Source organism: Chaetodon trifascialis, chromosome 2, assembly GCF_039877785.1.
Source record: "Chaetodon trifascialis isolate fChaTrf1 chromosome 2, fChaTrf1.hap1, whole genome shotgun sequence".
Lineage (NCBI taxonomy): Eukaryota > Metazoa > Chordata > Actinopteri > Chaetodontiformes > Chaetodontidae > Chaetodon > Chaetodon trifascialis.
In genome coordinates this window covers 19,637,866-19,656,361 of record NC_092057.1, presented here as the reverse complement: position 1 = coordinate 19,656,361, position 18,496 = coordinate 19,637,866, and the positions used below count along the sequence as shown (strand labels likewise).

Sequence of the window (18,496 nt, the reverse complement as noted above, 5' to 3'; positions counted from 1 at the left end):
AGACACAGAGCTCTACTCTCACTTTGTCTTAGATCAGTAAAATATGCACACTGCGTACTATGAGTAATGCCAACAGCATTAAGAACAGGAGCAAGTGATGCAGCATTAAATGCCAGTTTGACGTCACAACATATAAAAAGCAACCTGAGCTTAAGGGGGAGCGTGAAAATGTGCGGCAGTGTATCTGTGCATTTATTACAGATGTGTTTGGGATTTTTCGTTCATCATTAACAGCTCGGGGACACTGTGAGAAAACACTAAATTTAGTCATGCCTTTACACCGTGAACGGTTTCTTAGTGAATCATATCTGCCGCAGTGTAATATCCTAATATGCTTGTCCGTGGATGTATGTGTGTTTTTGTGGTAGTCCTTTACACTTAGGCATCCGCTGAAAATGGTGTAATGCTGACTGAAAACAGCTCCTCGCTAGTTATTGCAGAAAGAAACACAAAACCCTTCATGAGGATTACAGCGAGTCTACATAAGGCTTCTGCAAATATCACATGACATTTGTTGACATTGCAAACCCAGTGCTCTACTTTAAAAACACACACATACGCAGGCAGCCTTCTCACACACCAGTGATGGTAACCATGACAATTTAGCTGCTTCAGCCTCATCATCACCCACACTCTCTCCATCCATCTCCTTCTCTCTCTCTCACCCTGCTTTTATTCTGTGTCGCTCATGGCCGGGCAGCTTTCCCAGGTCTTTGTGGAGGAGAAACTAGGCTACCAGAAACATCTCCCTTTTTTCTCTCTTGCTTTATTTGTCTTTTTTCCTTCCTGGATTCGAGTATAAGTTGTTCTTTCTTGCTCTCGCTCTCTCTCTCTCTCTCTCGCCATTCAAATGCTGTTTGTACACTGTGAAGTTTGAGGTGTGACCCTGTTTGTCTTGTCCCCGCTTCCCCACTTTCTCTTCTCGTCTCCTTGCATTTTCCTCTTTTTCCTCCTCTCCACCCCCTCACGTCCTCCTTTTCGTCTCATAACTTGCATGTCTTTCGACCTGCCTCTACTCCTGTTAAGAAGAAATAGAGGGATCAGTGTGGGAAGAGGCCTTGCAGTTAATCTGTCAAAGTTAGAGTGTGAGCGTATTGCTGGATTAGGGTTTTCATCTATGGGTTAGAGCATGTCTTACAGGCTGTCACAGTGGGAGTGGATAGCTGGTCAGGCGTATCGACATGGGGCTACATGGCCTGCTGTTTTCATCTCTCAATCCTCTACCCAGTGTGATTGGCAGAGACAGAATAAAGCTGTGATTATCCCTTATTATCCCTGCCCTTTTGTCACCGCTCCGTCTCATAGGCACAACTGCTGAAGCACTGATCCGTCTGTCTGCCTTTCTCTCTGTCTCCGACTTTCTCTCTGTCGCTCTTTTGCTCATAGAGAGGAAGACAAACACATGGGTGGACTGGCAGAGTCGCATTTCCAAAATTCTTATTTGAGAGTTGTTTCACAGCAACCTAAGAACGAAGAGGAAGTGAAAACCTGATATAGTTCGATTCATTATTTTGCTCATTTCCTGCCACTAACCTCTTGTCCTTAGCTCCACTGTTCCCCAGTCACCTGATCTCCACCTGCCTACAGTACAGACCTGCCCCTCATTACCCCAATTAGCACCCAAACCAGCTCTCCTAACCAGCACCGCAGGCATCCTGTTATGCCTGCCTGGCCTGTTTTGTCTTGCAATTACTTTCTACTGCATCTTGGACACAGTGTGTTTTGTTTTTTCCCATCAAGAGTCATTCTTACAGATCAATAGTGAAAAGGAGGACAATTCTAGCTAAGTCTAGATATTGCACTGAAATTCGGGTAGGTAATATCTATACTCCTGTTCACAAACAAAGCAAAAATAGTTGCATATTGTGCTGCACTTTGCCAAGCCATGTCAACAAAAACACAAGCTGTCACCGAAATACATTAGATCTTACCCATCATACATACACTTATAAACACTGCCTAAGACTTTAACTAATGGGCTGAACTGCAGTGTGAGTTTCTACACTGATTTCACTTTTCACAGCACCAAACACACATCACATCGGCACCAAAGCCACTTTTGCCTAATTTGTGGCTTCGTCTCTCTCCTACATCCTTTCTGATAAGCAATCATCAAGGGAACTGATGTCCTCACAATCCATTGTTTGGGACAGAGAACGATAGAGGAGTTATCCCGCTCGATGGTTCTTCCCAATCCTCTTCTGTCATATTCATGAGGGATTGTCCCGAGGCTTAACAGTATGCAAACTTATGGCCAATTTGCATATGGGCATTGGACTGATGTCTGTGTAAGGAGTTTGTGCCTCCGTGTGGGTACTCTTTCTTGGCATGCGTGATAAAAATACAAGACGAATGGCAATTACAATCAACTTGAAAATGTCAGAAGAAAAGGATGATTGCAGGAACAAACTGCATCTGTTCTCCTATTTCAAGACCTGCAAAGACGCTTACTTCAGCTTCACTTTACACTGCATTATGTGTGAGCGTGTGATTGTTGTGTGTGCGTTGGTGTGTGTGTGTGTGTGTGTGTGTGTGTGTGTGTGTGTGTGTGTGTGTGTGTGTGTGTGTGTGTGTGTGTGTGTGTGTGTGTGCGTGAACAAATTTCTTTTGGGTTGCTTGTCAAAGATGACAACTCTGATTACAATAACAATAGAAGGTAAATATAGAACAGAGAAAGGCGAAAAATGAGAACAGGAAAAGCCCGGATTTTCTGAACAACATAATTTGCTAAACATTAGCATAACAATACAGCACTCAAAGATGATGGGAGCCATTTTAATGCAGCAGAACTGTGCTGTAGCAGGGCTCACCTACACCCTGCTGCCAGTTGAACCACACGAGTGCCTCAAACACGTAAGCAAGGAGTCGAGAAGGAAACACAAGTGTTTATGGCAGAGAGAGAGAAAAAGTTTTGCTGGCTACAGTCAGATTTGACATTTCCATCTTACTCCTGAGGTCTAATGAAAAAGATTGTGTTTTGTGATAATGCCATATGTTCCCACAGCTGAATGGGTGGCCTCGTGGTTAGAGAGGAACTGTGCCTTCAACGCAAAACGCACCTTTGCTGACTCTTAGGGCTCCGTGGCAACACATTTAAAACAGCGAAGCAGGGTGTGAAATAAATTCACTTCAATGAAAATGTCACAATCCAGAGAGAGGAGGAGGAGGAGGAGTCGACACATGTATTCACATGTTTGACCTAAGTCAACAGCACTGACCTTTGAGGGAACAGAGAGAACAAGAGCTATCAAGTCAAGTCAGTCAGTTTTGTATAACCATGCTCTGGAGAATGAGATGCAATCAGGTGTCAAAACTCTCTATCTTTTTGTTCTGTTCTGTTTGGCCTTTAGGTCTATTGAAGCTGCTGTTAGTGGAGAAGCTGGTATCTCTGCCTCTTCTTCAGTGGATTTCCTCCAGACTGAAAGACTTTGGCCAAAGCAGTGTCACTTTCATACCAAAATCCTGAGGTTTGCTGTTGATGTCAGAGATATCAAAACTGTTTTCTGCAGGTTAATAACATTGTAGTAGCCTCTGGTGATCTCAGGAAACCTGCCAGTTATCTATGGAAAAAAGATAAAGCACCTAACAACAAATCAGCATTTCTAGAAACAGAGGCCTGTTTAGTTTCCTTGCAGCTCCAGGTTTGTCCTTCACTCTGACCTCTGACCTCTGGAAGGCAAAGAGAATTGCTGTCTTTAGCACCTTAGCAATTATTCAAATCTGCATCAGCTTTACTTCAGCCAGCTGTCCTCCTCAACCCTCTCAAACATGCCTCTTCATCTCTTCACACTGAGGTTGGTGCGCATAAAGAATATTAAAACATCCAAACACAATGTGGCTTTGACCACATCCAGCATCTGTTTTTAAAGATACGACGGCATCAACTGCACAATGCAGTTTTTTCCATGCATCACCGGCTCTCACTTAATAAACTCTGGCATGACTGGATGATATGGTCTGCCTCCATGCTTTGCCTCAATCCCCATCTTTCTGTCACATGGAGCTGCATTATGCATGACGGTTCTTCACAAGGTTTAACAGACAGCAGCAAGCAAACTTGGCATCAGACAGACTCTCTTGTTCCCTCTCTCCTTCCCTCTTTATCTTTGAGCCGCTCCATGCCTTCGTTTCTTGCTTTCGTTTTCTCTGTGGTACCTCTGTTTCTCACAACCTGTGTTCCTCCTTCTCCCTCCTTCTCCTTTCATTGCGTGGTGTTCGCTGCATTTTGAACTCCCTCTGCCTCTCCTCTCAAAGGGCACCCTTGCTTTGCCTTCCCCATTCTGTTTGAGGAGCTTATATTTAGCAGCATTAGAACGGAGCTCTCCAGGGCAAAAGTATTTAGCGTTATATTTCCGACCCACATAAAAAAAGGAAAAATTAACCCCTGCAATCAAAATTTCATTTATTCACGGGCATGAGCTTACAAGTGTGTTTGTGTGGCGTCTCCACGTGTTGCCTACAATTGCCATTTGATCCTGTGGTTGGCCGCAGCTTCACTGTATTGGCTGATGGGTTGCAATGTGCAATCAGCACACATGTAGGGTCTCCATTACATAATAGACACTCTCACACATGCACGCAAAATAGTTTGCAAATGGTTCAAAGAGCACCTTACTCCACTCTTTCAGCTAGCTTGGCACCTTAATTGGCATGAGTGCTGTACTGCATGTGCATGTGAATGCATTGTGTATGGGCTATGCATGGTGTGTGTGTGTGTGTGTGTGTGTGTGTGTGTGTGTGTGTGTGTGTGTGTGTGTGTGTGTGTGTGTGTGTGTGTGTGTGTGTGTGTGTGTGTGTGTGTGTGTGTGTGTGTGTGTGTGTGTGTGTGTGTGCTACAGCTGTGGAGAGTCACAGGGATCGCCTGCAGCCACTTGTTCTCAGATCCTAACACTAGTCAGACACACACACATTGACTCCCACCTGCACACGCAGAATCCATATTCAGTGGCAGTGGAGGAGAAGATGTGCGCCGTCATCCACCCACACACTTACCTTCACTGATGCACTGTAACTTGCAGCATACTTGCTGAGTACCACACAAGTGCCTCTATTTCACTCACCCTCTCACTTCCTCTCTCACTTTGTCTGCCTCAAATAGCGTTCTGCTCTAATTCTAATCGAGCAATCACATCAGTATTCAAACGTGGTCGATTCTGGTGTGTGTCTCGTTTAAATCTTACAGGTTCATTGATATGAAAGCCCTAAAAGGTCTGTTTCAAGGCAGAGAGATGTGGTGGATTGAAGAGCCCTAACCCAATTAGAAGAGAACTCAATGTCATCACAATGACATCATAGTTATTCTACCCAAAATGTAGGATGAATTTGAGGTGCTAAACCAAGAAATCACGAAAAATGTTCTATAAATATTTCAATTTCAGTATTTCAGGTAAGCTCCACTTGCTATTTCCTGAGCGTCTGACTGTATCCTGTGGCCTTCTTCAGTCAATGGAACTTCATAATCATGTGTTAACAGGTGGTCTTAAAATCCTAGCATATAATTTAGAAAATCTACCAGAGATATGGTAGATCCACACAAGTTAAAATAAATGCATGAAAGAGAAAAAGTATAATAAAGTAAGTAGAAAACATTAATTGATACAGAGATGAAGAAACAACTAAATAAGATTTGAATCAATTAGAAATGATTCCTATAGGTGTCCTGTGGAGCTTTCTTGTGAACAGACAAAAGCGGAAATCCACCAAAGCACACTGTGTGCCACTGTGTGAATGTGGTTCCTTCCTCATAAAACACTTGCAACACTGATTTTTTTAAAAGTATTTTAAATCCTGAATTGTTATGTCCATGTTTACTAGCTCGCGGTCTTCTTCTTCGCTGCCTTTTGCTGGTGCGCTGTTGCGTATCTTGTTCTCATTAGTGCCTCCTTCAGATCATTGTGAAACCATTGGCAGGAATGTGTATTGCATCACACATACATGCATAAAACAAACCAAACAAAAACTCTCCATAGAGCTACTTGAGGTCCAAAACTCCACAGGGTTTGGTGAGAGGCTGTTGTTGGTGAGAGGTAATTCAAATGATTTTTAAATTGGCAACAAAGGTGGCAGGGAAATCCTGCCTGTGATATCGTCTCACCTCACATAAGAGCGGCACCTGCCACAGTCTCTAGAATAGAGACAGATGGAGCACAGCAAGCTGGTGTTGATGACGCTGAATGGACTGGTGCTGCTTCATACTCTTTTCTGCTTGCCTGTATAATTCTTTGGACGCACTCAATCCCTGCCACCGACCCTCATCTAAACCAAGCATATTTGCAGTAGTGAGAAGGGGTCTGACACAGACAGTCTCCTGTTGTGTGCTCCATGTGTGAAAGGGCAACTCAAGTTCTCATGGCTTCAGTGGAGTGGACAACACTCCAAGCACTCTTTGCAAAGAGTCAATAGATTCACTTCAAAGGCAAAGGCCTTTCTGGGGCAAACCATCCATGTTACTGGTCATGGTGAGAACCACTCAACCTGTTGTGTAACATCTTCTCTTGCTCTGAAAATCTGGCAAAATTACCCAACTGAGAACATTTTACCAGGAAAAGAGGGTCTAATGAAAGCTGCTACATGGGAAGTGTAGGATCCAGTATGTTTTTGACTTTATCTGCTCTAAAGGAGGAATAAAGGCCAGAAAATCTCAATTTCTGCTGCTATGATTTGACTATTGTTTTTATCACCTGTCTTCCACAGTATGGGAAGCATTAACAGTAAATCAGTGGAGTACCATTTTATTTATTTTAACTCCAACTAGAAACTGCAGATATCCTGTTATATGCATCCTCATCATCATACAAACAGACAGCAAAAAGAGAGAGGGTGTGGAGAAAAAAATAACAGAAAACTTTAGTAAGTTTAAAAATCAGTTGGAGCTGTCAAACACACACACACAGACACAATCCACACACACACACACAAAGTCAGTAGATGTTGTTACAGGAAAGGGCTGTGCTGTCAGTCGTGGAACTCTTCCATTTTCTGTTTGTGGCTAAAAGTAAAAGAATTGAGCAAAAAGTGAGGTGAATATCTGCTTTCTTTTATTGCATCTGAACAGCGGCTCGTGGGATGGAGCGGGATCTTGGAGCGAGGGAGAACACAGATGCTCTGACTTTTAAAAAAGCCGCTTCACACTCCAGGCAAAATCATGCCACTCCGCTCCCACTCTGCACAGCTCGCATACCCTGGTGCCCGCAGCCCCCATCCATTCCAGTGCATGTTAGGCTCCCAACACACACACACACACACACACACACACACACACACACACACACACACACACACACACACACACACACACACACACACACACACACACACAAAAAGACTAAGTGCACCTGTGCATCTGTCATACATGTGTGTGTGCCTGTGTGTGCAATGACGCTGAATAAAATCATTAGAATTAGAAACAAAAATGTAGACAAATGAACAGTCCTTCAACAAAACTTCAAAAGACAGGATTGAACCTCCAATGACTCCTAAATTGACTCAAGTCTCAGAATAATACCCTGTGAAACATGCCACCATGAAAAGTCAAAACATTATCGTTATTATCAATAATACTTGTCTATAAACGAGTCAAACAGGCCTATATTTTTAACAGGATAAACTGAGGAAAGACGCCGAAAATGGGCTGACAAAGGAGGGCATTGGGGCACTGTCATCTGTATAGAAGCCAATGATCCAGAGCTGCATGTTTCGAAGTCTATGATTATGTCCATCTACATGTGTTCATACTTTTAGTCATACTCGTGTGTGTTTGCGCTGCCCTAATATGTGGCTCAGAGGCAGCCATGTCGTAATGCCACTTAACTGTAGGACATCAAAGAGACAAGCCCCGAGGGACAAGACAGACAGCCATGGAGACAGAGCTTTGATGAGGATGTGAAGCTATGTTTCATTATTAATAAGGTCCCACTGTACTGAGAGGAAAGTACGGCTGCTGTAATGGAATTTAACATCCACAAGACCAAAAACAATAATGACTGTGCCTTACAGTGTTCATTTTAAACGCATGTAGTGCCAGTGGAAATGTTTGAGTTACTATGAAGAATGGCAAAAATAAAGCTGTTGAACATTTGCTTTTGACTTGCTGCAGAAATGTGCATTCTGCCAAGAACTCGTGACCTACAAATTGCAATTCTGTATAGATGTTTAATTATTAAACGTGCTTCATTATGCATTTTTAAGTCCTGGATGAAGACGGTCTGGTGAAAATAACCAAACTGTGCCTCCTCTCGTGCATGGATAAGGGAAGCCATTTAGGACTGATGTTTTATTCTGTTTTAGCAGCGTGCAGTCTTGAAATAAGAACAGACTCTGTGCACACTGTAGCTATCTCTGACTGCTCTGTGGAGGACAAATATAGTGCCCGTTGCCATGGTTATGACAGAGAACGCATCCACACAAACAGAAGTGAGACCACGAGGACACACACCCACACACTGCTCTCCTCTTTCCACAAACACCACGTGTAGATGAGGGGGAACTGCTTGTGTGTGTGTGTGTGTGTGTGTGTGTGTGTGTGTGTGTGTGTGTGTGTGTGTGTGTGTGTGTGTGTGTGTGTGTGTGTGTGTGTGTGTGTGTGTGTGTATGTGTGTGTGTGCATGATGACCACCTGTGGCAGTATATTTCTTTCCCTTTTTTTCACAGTTGAACAGAGACTCACCGTCACAGTGGGGATGGCGGTGACGAGGGAGTAGACAAGGACGGGCGGCGCCTTGCTGTTGTCCTCTGGTCCTGGATACGGCTTGGAGTAGGCTTTGTCGAAGCAGAAGAAGCCCTGGATGTGCACGGGGAACGTGTCCGTGTACTCAAAGTAGTACGCCAACAGAACGGTCCCTGCCATGATGACCAGCTGGAAATAAAACATATTGGTTCCAGCTTTAGGATTGGGTCCACAGGAGAGTGTAGGAGTTATGAAAGAAAAGACAGCCCGAGAGAGGAGAGTGGAAAATACTGTCACGGATAAAAAATGAAAAAAGGAGAGATTTTTCCTTCTCAGAGCAAAATGATGGATGCTTCCGTAATGTGTAAAATGAATCAAGTGTGCGTGGAGAGATAGTGAGGGATGAGGATGAGAGGGAGAGGGTGGGAGGGAGGGAGGTAGAGATAGAGACAGAGGGAGACAAATAAGGAGAAAGATAGAGAGGGGGGAAGAGAGAGCAATGACAGAGAGAGAGAGAGAGAGAGAGAGAGAGAGAGAGAGAGAGAGAGAGAGAGATCCCTTCAGTGGTGTCAGTATGCAGAGTGGGAGGGTAAAGAAACAAATGGAGACCGATCAAAGAAAATAACGATGTATGGAGGAAAAGGATGGGGGAGGGAGGGGGGTGAGAACACAGATGGGATGAAAAAGAGCAGAGGTTTGGAGAAGACAAGAGGAGGCAAGAAGAGAGAGAGAGAGAAGAGAGAGAGAAACAACCCTGGGAAGAGCAGAGGGTTGGATGAAAAGATGTGTGTGTATGACGCTCTGCATAACTTATGCTGTTATCGTACCACACTACTGTTCTGCCATATAAAATACCAGCTGTATGCAAAGCACATGAAGCATAAAATATGACCTTCATAACTGTTTAAAGAGGAATTTGATAATAAAAACATATTAGCAATTCATAACAGATTGCATGTGTCAGAGAGAGCGAGAGAGTAAGAGAGGCAGAGGGGATGATAAACATAGAAAACATGTTAAAAAAAATTGAATCTGTACAGATGAGACAGATGCACAAGTAGTAATTATTCATTAATACTTCAGTAAACAGCATGCTAACTCCTATCTCCAGTTCTCAGCAGAAAAAAAAAAAAGACAACTGCACCGTGAGCTTGTCATCGTGTTTGTTTGCTCTGCTGGAAAAGGCCTGAAACACAAACATTAAAAAGGGGAATGCGGGTTTGAGTATAACTTGCCATATCGCATGCCGCTGATTACGCTCGTTGTAATCTGCAGCCGAAATGTTTGCTCGATTGACTTCTTTTGTATGTGAAGGACACATGTTATCAGCAGTGAAACATGAGGAGCCTCTGCAGGCAGCCTGAGCTGGTTTATCGCTTTGGGGACGTCGAGGCTGGGAAGAAACAGCAGTTTGGTGGATGATGCTAACAATTTGTTCTTTTACCTTAGAGGGCTAACAATATGTGTAGCATTTGAATGTTTATAAAACAGTACCATTGTAAATTACCATATTAATAATAGTCATTATTAAGTAAACAAAAAAGCAGTGGTGGGAGACTTGTTTCTCAACCACAGAAGGATTGGGTGATAACTAATATGTTAAAGTCAGACCTCAGACAGGGAGGTGGGCTGAGCAGACCTGTTTCACAGCAGTCATTTTGACCTGTCTAACACAGGTGTAACTAATGACATTATTAATCAGTGCATTGCATGGCAGTAATTGCAGGAAAGGACATATAATTCCTGCTATTAGTTCCACCTCTGATTTTCCTTGACAGGTCAAGAGGTTTGCTGAGAAAAAGGTCTCTGATTCACCTGGGAAGGATTAAGAGCAGGAGGGTGTCAGGAAGCCTCCTTCCTCCTCTCTTTACTGTGTTTCCCCTGTCCCTCTGAGTCATGCCAGTCTCTCTGTGTTTGTCCACGTGTGTGTGTGTGTGTGTGTGTGTGTGTGTGTGTGTGTGTGTGTGTGTGTGTGTGTGTGTGTGTGTCTGGACCAGGTGTTTCCCTGCAATCTCGGCTCACCTACACCTGCTCCCCGTGCCAATCAGCCACCACAGCTGCAGCCAATCCACACTCATCAAACACAGGATAAAAACCTGGATCTCCTCACCGGTCTTGTTGAACTCAGCCTGGTAACAAGTCTTGGTCACTTTGCTCTCTCTCATGCTTTGCTTCAGCTTCAGAGATTTGCCTTGTCTGTTTTTTGAGTGACTTTTCTATTCTCCTCATGTCTCAGGATCATCTCCTCATGTCTCTAACCTGTCACGTCAGCCCAGCTTCAGCAGTTCAGTGATAGAAACTAATGAGAAATGACTGCTAGTAGAATCCACAGAAAAACATATCTATTCACTAATCAACAGTCATCATCAACAAAACAGATGAGTTTTAGCAGGTCTGATGTAAAAATATTACATAATAGCTATAACAAGATAGGAATCAAAAGTGTGTTGGTAGCATGAAGCTTTAAAGGGAGGTGTGACATTTTGGGGAATACACTTCACACAAATTGCTTTCTTGCCAAAAGGTAGATGACAAGACCAATTCCACTCTGCATTAAATACAGAGCGGGAGCCAGGAGATGATTACTTAGCTTGGCTTAGCTTAGCATTAAGACTGGAAGCAGGGGGAGACTGCTAATCAATCTCTGTCCATGGTTAAAAAAAAAAAATTAAATCCACCTACGAGCACCTCTACAGCTCACAGAAAACACATTATATCTTGTTTGTTTAATCTGTTCACAGACTGAAGAGTACAAAAGACGAGCTGTGGGTTTATGGGGAGTTATGCCGGTTGCCTGGCAACGTCACAGTGATGACAAGACTCCAGGGAGTCCCTGAGCAGGCCGTCTTCTCACCTAACGCGTCTATGTGTCCAACTATTCCTATTAGCTTTTTATAGCTTTAATATGACTACAGCAATATCTAAAACCAAAGTCAAAACATTTTCACACAAAATGAGAACAATGGTAAAAACATGAACAGTTTGTTCTGCTGCCATAGTGGATTAATGTAGCGTTCGCCACTTAAGGTAAAAACATTGTTTTGTGCTGATTTTGTTTTTATTTGTTTAAAATTAGATTGTGAAGGATTTGACGGAGAATCCTTTCTGTGCTTTACAGCACCGAACAGGAAACGGTGGCAGATGGCTAAGCGAGTGACAAACCGCTGAGAGAACCTCCTCCAGCATGTTTATCATCTTACCCACTTAGACTAATGCGACAGGGGTGGGGAGGGGAGACTTGTTACACGTAACACGCCTCAGCTTTTTTACACAGCTAAGAGCGACAATGATAATGGGAAAAGAGAGCGTGACCTAATTCAAACTCCTTACATCACACTGTCAGGGAAACTTCATCTACTGCAATCTGTGTGCAGGAGACCTCATAATCTTTGCAGGGTCCCAAGTGAGGAGCGTGTCACACTGGAGGGACGCTGTACTGTGACAACAAGAAGGCCCCGAGGCCCTTAAAAGCAAAGTCATCAGGGACACAGAAACACACACATACGTGCACACATATACTCACACATGCTGGCAAACTACTCAAACACCTCCAGCCTGTAGTTTATATATAGAATATCAAGCAGCTCCTCGTTTTTTCCATGTTTGTTTCCATCGACATGAGCTTTGTGTGTTAGAGCGAGTGGGCGTGTGAGTGTGTTTTCTGTGTGCAGAGTGTGTTCAGATATGTCTGCAGGCATGTGGGTGCATTCCCGTGTCTTAGGAGCAACTCTGACACAGGCACAGTGTGTTGAACATTTTCTTCCCATCCTCCCTTCCTCTCTTCTCGCCCAGCTACAGAAGGCTTGAGGGAGGGAGCGAGGGAGGGAGGTGTAGAAAGGTGGGAGGAAGAGAGCGAGGGAGGTCGACGAACACCCATCAAAGTTTAAACAAACATTTGACGACAGCTGCAGAAAACCTCTCTGGGAGATTATGCGCGTCATTTGCATCTACTTTTCAAACTGGCTGTGTGCTTATTGACTGTACTGTCAGTCTGAGAGATCAAACAAGCACGTGTGTGGAATAATACATGAGAAGAGGTGAGTTAGAGTTGAAAGTGCTTTATATATATTCAATACAACCACAGTGAAAATTTCCAGTATGGCTAAAATATTAAAGTTCCAATAAATGCAGCCATCAAACATCTTATTAACACAAACAGGAAATACCGCCTCTCCGCTGAATACAGCCTTACAGCTCATCTCCCTTCACTCCCACATGAACAGATAACCAACTTCCTGTACACTCTGCAGCCACAGCGAGTTTGTCTGAATATTAATAAAGGTCAAAGCAACTTCATGTTGATGGTTTCTAATGAGCACAGAGGCACATCCTGCACAGTCACCTTGGAAAATTAATCTGCATAAAACATTTTTTCTGAAGCATCCTGTGTACGGTGTGAAAGTACTGACAAACTTGAGCTGCAGGAAGGTCGTGACAGGTCACGAGTCGTCTCCGCACAGCCTGTTTACCCAGGGTCGCAACATGGCAGCTGCCTTCAGGTGTTTGGAAGTCAGAAAAAGTGCACACTTTTGGATTTTCCCCAAAAGCCCCCGATCTTGCACCTTTTGGTTCAAAGAAACTGCACAGTAAGTCCAGCCAAAGCTGGTTTTCAGGTGATTATATGAAACTGGATTTCCAGGTTCTTCTCCACAAGTCGTCATCCTCAGTCTGTCACCTGTTTCCTCCACTTAGAGGACTGTTCACTGTTCACAAGTCACTTTCAGTCTCTTTCCGTGTTATCGTTCAGAGTTGAGACCTCATTCCAACTTTCCGCCCCTTTGCGAGCAAAACAGATCATTTGATAGCTTTTAGAAACATATCAAAGCTGTATGTTCCTGTGCTAACAGCAACGTTTTCATTAAACCTAATTTGCGCTGGCCCTCTGGTACTTGCCTGTTCCAGATTTACTGTCAGTGATCTCTCAGCTAAATCCTAATCTTTAGTGATCATTTGGGAAATCTGGCCTGCAGACAGGGTCTAAGACAAAGAACCTATGGTAACAAATTACCAGCTCTAACAGAATTGCCTATTAATAAAACCAGAAGAATCCTCCAAATTAAAAGACAAAATACATAATTTGTCCATATCCTTGAATGACACACTGATTATGTTTACGAGGACAAAATATTCTGTTTTTTTGTCCATATTCCACAGAAGACAATATTCCTACTAATCTGTTCACATGGCTAATGAAAATTAGTCCTCCACCAATATTCCTCACTCACATGCAGCCGCGCATTCTTCAATTAACAAACACAGTCTGCCTCTTTCATTTGTTCAACCACCTTCTTGAAAAGGTCGGCATTGCAAAGTCTTTCATAATGTTTAAAAGTATCTCTGTTTCTCCTTCCGACTAGAAATGTGGGTTTTTCTTTTGAGCATGCATCTCTGCCCCAACCTTGCACACTTTTGGCTAGATGGTTTGTTTACAACACGCACACCTGACCATAAACAGGCAAAGGCCATGTGTCAATAACTGTGGCAAAACCCCAACTGAGAAGCATAATCCAAATGTGCTGTATACATGTCCAAAGAATGCTCCTGCATGCAGCAGCTGAGATACAGTAGTGCGCTCAGACCACAGGTAATCCCCCACCACCCAATCTTATTATGCCTCTCAGTCGACTGCTTCCTAACACAAAATGGTGAGATGAGGGACCACGTGATGAAAGATGATGTAAATAATTGACTGCTTTATTATATATAATGTAAAGCAATCTTAAGACCCAGATGATCATAGACTGCAAATATTGCAACTCTGATTTTAAAAGCAAGCTTGGACACTGTCAAAAATGTGTAGAAAAACAGAATGCAACCATTTGCAAATGAACTGTGTTTACTGAGCAACAGTATTACAAGTGTTCCTGACCTCATGTAGTAATATCCTTTAGTTGCTCCTGTCCCAACTTGTTTGAAACATGTTGCTGGAATCAAATTGAGAAAAATTGCATGGAGGATTTTTCTAATGATAGTGTTGAACGCCAAGCTGAAGTCCATAAACAGGATCCTTGCATATGTCCCTGGGTGGTCGAGGTGTTGCAGGATGTAGTTCAGTCCTGCGTTGAATACGTCCTCCACTGACCTGTTTGCTGGGGTGAGTTAACACCAGTCTCTCAGAGGATTTCTTCAGACTTAATATAGAGCATCTAAAGCATGAGGGAACTTCACACAGCTCCAGTGACTTGTTGAAGATCTATGTGAAGATGGGTGTCAGCTGGTCAGCTCAGACTTTCAGACAGGAGGGAGACACGCCGTCTGGGCCTGATGCCCTCCTGATCTTCTGTCTCTTAAAGAGATGGCATACATCCTATTCACAGATCCTGGGTGCTGGTGGGGGGGTCAGTGGAAGGGGTGAGAGTGGTGCAGGGGGTGTGAATGGTTATTTGATGTCTGAGCCAGGGTGGTTGATGGTTTTTGATGTCGGCCTATCAAACCTGCAGTAGTTTGTATTCTGGTCGTTGTCCAGTTGATGGTTCTCAATTGGGTGGTGTGTGTGTGTGTGTGTGTGTGTGTGTGTGTGTGTGTGTGTGTGTGTGTGTGTGTGTGTGTGTGTGTGTGTGTGTTTGTATGTGTGTGTGTGTGTGTGTGGGGGGGGGGGGGGGTCTCCTGTAGTTGTAAATGTCCTGCAGTTTCTGCCACACTGATGAAGGGTTGTTAGCTGAAGAGCTTTCCTCCAGCTTTTCGGTGTAGCACCTCTTTGCTACTTTAACCTCCTTTGTCGGTGTCTTCCTGGCTTAGTTATAAGGGATTCTGTCCCCGGTTCTGTAGGCCTCCTCCTTGAGTTTAGCTGAGAACCATGGTTTATGTTGTTGTACGTGCAGAACGTTTGGGTTTGGCCCACACAAGTCTTCACAAAAACAAGTGTAAATGTAAGTGAGTCCAGCCAGATCTGTCGCAGCAGCCTCAGAAACGCTCTAATCAGTGCAGTCAAAGTAGGCCTGTGGTTCCAGCTTTGCATCAGGCAGATTTCAACTTCTGCCTCTAGGTTAGAAGAAGATGGGTCAAACAGTGATGGGAGAGCCCCAAGGCTGCACGGAGGACAGAGGGACATATATCTTTTAATGTTGTGTAGCAGTGGTCTATTATGATGTCTGTTTTTTGGTAGTTCGTGGCTGAGATTTGCTCAATTGAGTCCCTAAGACCAATGAGCAGGGATTTGGAGGACTGAGGCGGAATGTAAACCCTGAGCAGAGTAGATTAGGAACTCACTGAGAACTCCCACGGTGATTAAAAGGGTTATATTTTCTGAATATAGTCTCTAGGTGTCTATCTGCACACCAACCTTCACCTCCCCTGGTTTTCCCCGAGAGCTCCATTACATGGTCCTCTTGGAAAAGGTGAAAGCCGGGCAGATGTAAAGCAGTGTCCGGAGGCAGCCATCTTGGATCATTCAATCAATGAAATTGATGAGGAAAAACATTCAATAGGTTGTCTTTCTACCTTGTTAAATTGAGTATATGTCAATAGGAATTAGCAAGTGATCACATTCTGTTTTATCTCTGTTTTACGCAGAGTCCCAACTTTTTTGGAATCAGGGTTGTAATACTAGAGGCCAAACACAAAGTTTGTTGTCATCTCTTAGTCTGAATGTGCAAATTAGCCATTGGAATAGTTCAGTCTCAAAGTCCCAAAGACCTTGGCCCTCAGCTCTCTCTCTCTCTCTCTCTCTCTCTCTCTCTCTCTCTCTCTCTCTCTCTCTCTCTCTCTCTCTCATCGATTTGTCATTTTGGGATGAAGACCTCACAGAGAGTATCAGGCACTAACCCAGTCTGTCTCCTCTTCTATCAGCTCTTACCTCTTCTTTTTGAAATCAGTGGTACATCTGTCCAGTAACATAAAGACAATGGCTCCACGCATATATGTTTGAGAAAAAAGAGAATCTTAAGAAATGGAATTAGAGAAAATAAAGCCACCGTGCATTTCTGATGGCATACATTGAGGGTCAAAGGCTCATAGACCACAAACTCCTACACAAACACAAACAGCCTTGTAAACATTCAACTGAAGTGAAAAGACATCAGTTTTACCATCTCATGTTTCCTTTGACGTAGAAAATGTTGATCACACTGACTAACAATCGAACATACACAATCTGTACATGTGTGATGTTTTCTATATTAAACTGTTTGCCTTTCAAACCAGATCCTGCTTATATCACAGCAAACACATTAACGGGTAAACCTTTAAGATCATGCATATTTGGTTTTTCTAACTCATACATTAAAAATCTGGGCTGGTTTCACAGACAGGAATGATAAATGAGGAATTACGCTGTTATGCAATGAAACTCAATTCGATTCAGCTACTTGAATCTGTCAGCAGAAATTCAGCCACAGGATGAAACCAGAGTTTATAAAATAAGACAGATTTAAGATGATGACCCCTTTCTGGCTGACCCAGTAAACTAAAGAGACTTATCAGGCCGTGTAATTAAGGCTTAATGTTCATACCTCTGCACTTCAAAGGGAGCAAAGGCAAGAAAATCAAAGAGACTAATATGGCACTGATGTGACAGAAACAGAGGAAAATCTCCTGCCCATAAACCAGAAAGGGAGAAAATAGAATGTGACAATAATAGTGTGCTATAGGGAGGGAAAAGGGTGGTCAAAATAGATGTGGGCATCACTAAAGTCTCCTGGGGCCAAACTGTGAGCTTGAACATAAGTGGTGCATATCTACCTCGCCTGTGTGGAACGGCCAGATGGCAGGGAAGTCGACTGATAAAGTCAAACATGTTTACAGAAGGTGAGATGTGTGGATGGAGGCTGGTGTTTGAGATGACAGCACCCTGCCGGGAGAAAACGAATGCCACACTGCTCAGGATGACAAGGAGACATGCTGCTTCGTTATGCTCCCAAAATGTCTGATATGTGTCTGAGTGAGTACGAACTATAGTATGAATGAGTCCTGCTGAGCACGAGAAGACGTGTGTCATTACACACGGCAGCAGACACGTTGGGAAAAGCAAAACTTACATTTCAATTTCTTACTTACAGTTTATAGTTCTGTGTCATGCCAAACATTTGGCCAGTCCCACATGAGATTACAAGAGACCACTATTTCTCAAGCATCAAACAAATACATCATGCACCTGCATATACAGAAACGAATGAAAAGACATCAGTTACAACATATGCTTTCAACAAAACAGATTTATGTGAAACTTTTCAAACAGATTTTCCACCAAATAGCAGAGGAAAGAAAAGAAATGCCACACATGGGTGAAAATGTGTCCCCATTAAGGGCCTTTTTCTCATTTCCTGGGATTCCTCCGAGTAACTGGCTAATTTAAACATTTCACAGCCGACAAAGTCTTTGTGCATCACCCATATTTACTGAATCGATTTCGGTTTTTATCTTGCTGAAAAAAGCTTTGTACAGTTCCCAGTGAAAAGGACAAAAGGAAAGAAAATTGAACCAATTTTCGATACTGTTGAGATGGCACACTGAACAAATCCACTTTTCTTTTTCCAGACTGACAAAGGTGTCTAGTTTCAATATTGGGCAAGATTTTACTTTAAATCTACTGTAAATACAAACATTTAATGAAGGGTTTATAACACACTATAATATAATTGTGAGCAGCACAGTAAATTTTCACGTGTTTATTAATGAACAGCAACTTCTGATATTGATATAAGATATATTTTATATTATTGCTTGTTATACTTGTTGATAAACACATTAAGAAATGCATATATCTGCTTATAATTTCTAGTGTGTTATAAACCCTTTATTACATGTTTATATGTTGCTTATGAATGAGGGACTAAAGTGCCAGCCCTCAATGGGACACAAAAGGATCTCCCCTTCTTTGATAAATCTACCATA

The 18,496-nt window shown here is 43.0% G+C and overlaps 1 protein-coding gene across 2 annotated transcripts in view; it reads right to left on the bottom strand.

Annotated features, from left to right (window-relative positions):
- Window positions 1-18,496, bottom strand: part of LOC139346561 (phospholipid phosphatase-related protein type 5-like) — a 45,826-nt gene that overhangs the window by 15,229 nt on the left and 12,101 nt on the right. For both annotated transcript variants that reach the window (XM_070985706.1, XM_070985699.1), the window contains exon 3: window positions 8,666-8,854. In XM_070985706.1, the coding sequence (XP_070841807.1) occupies window positions 8,666-8,854 (189 nt within the window). The remainder of the gene's footprint in view (window positions 1-8,665; window positions 8,855-18,496) is intronic.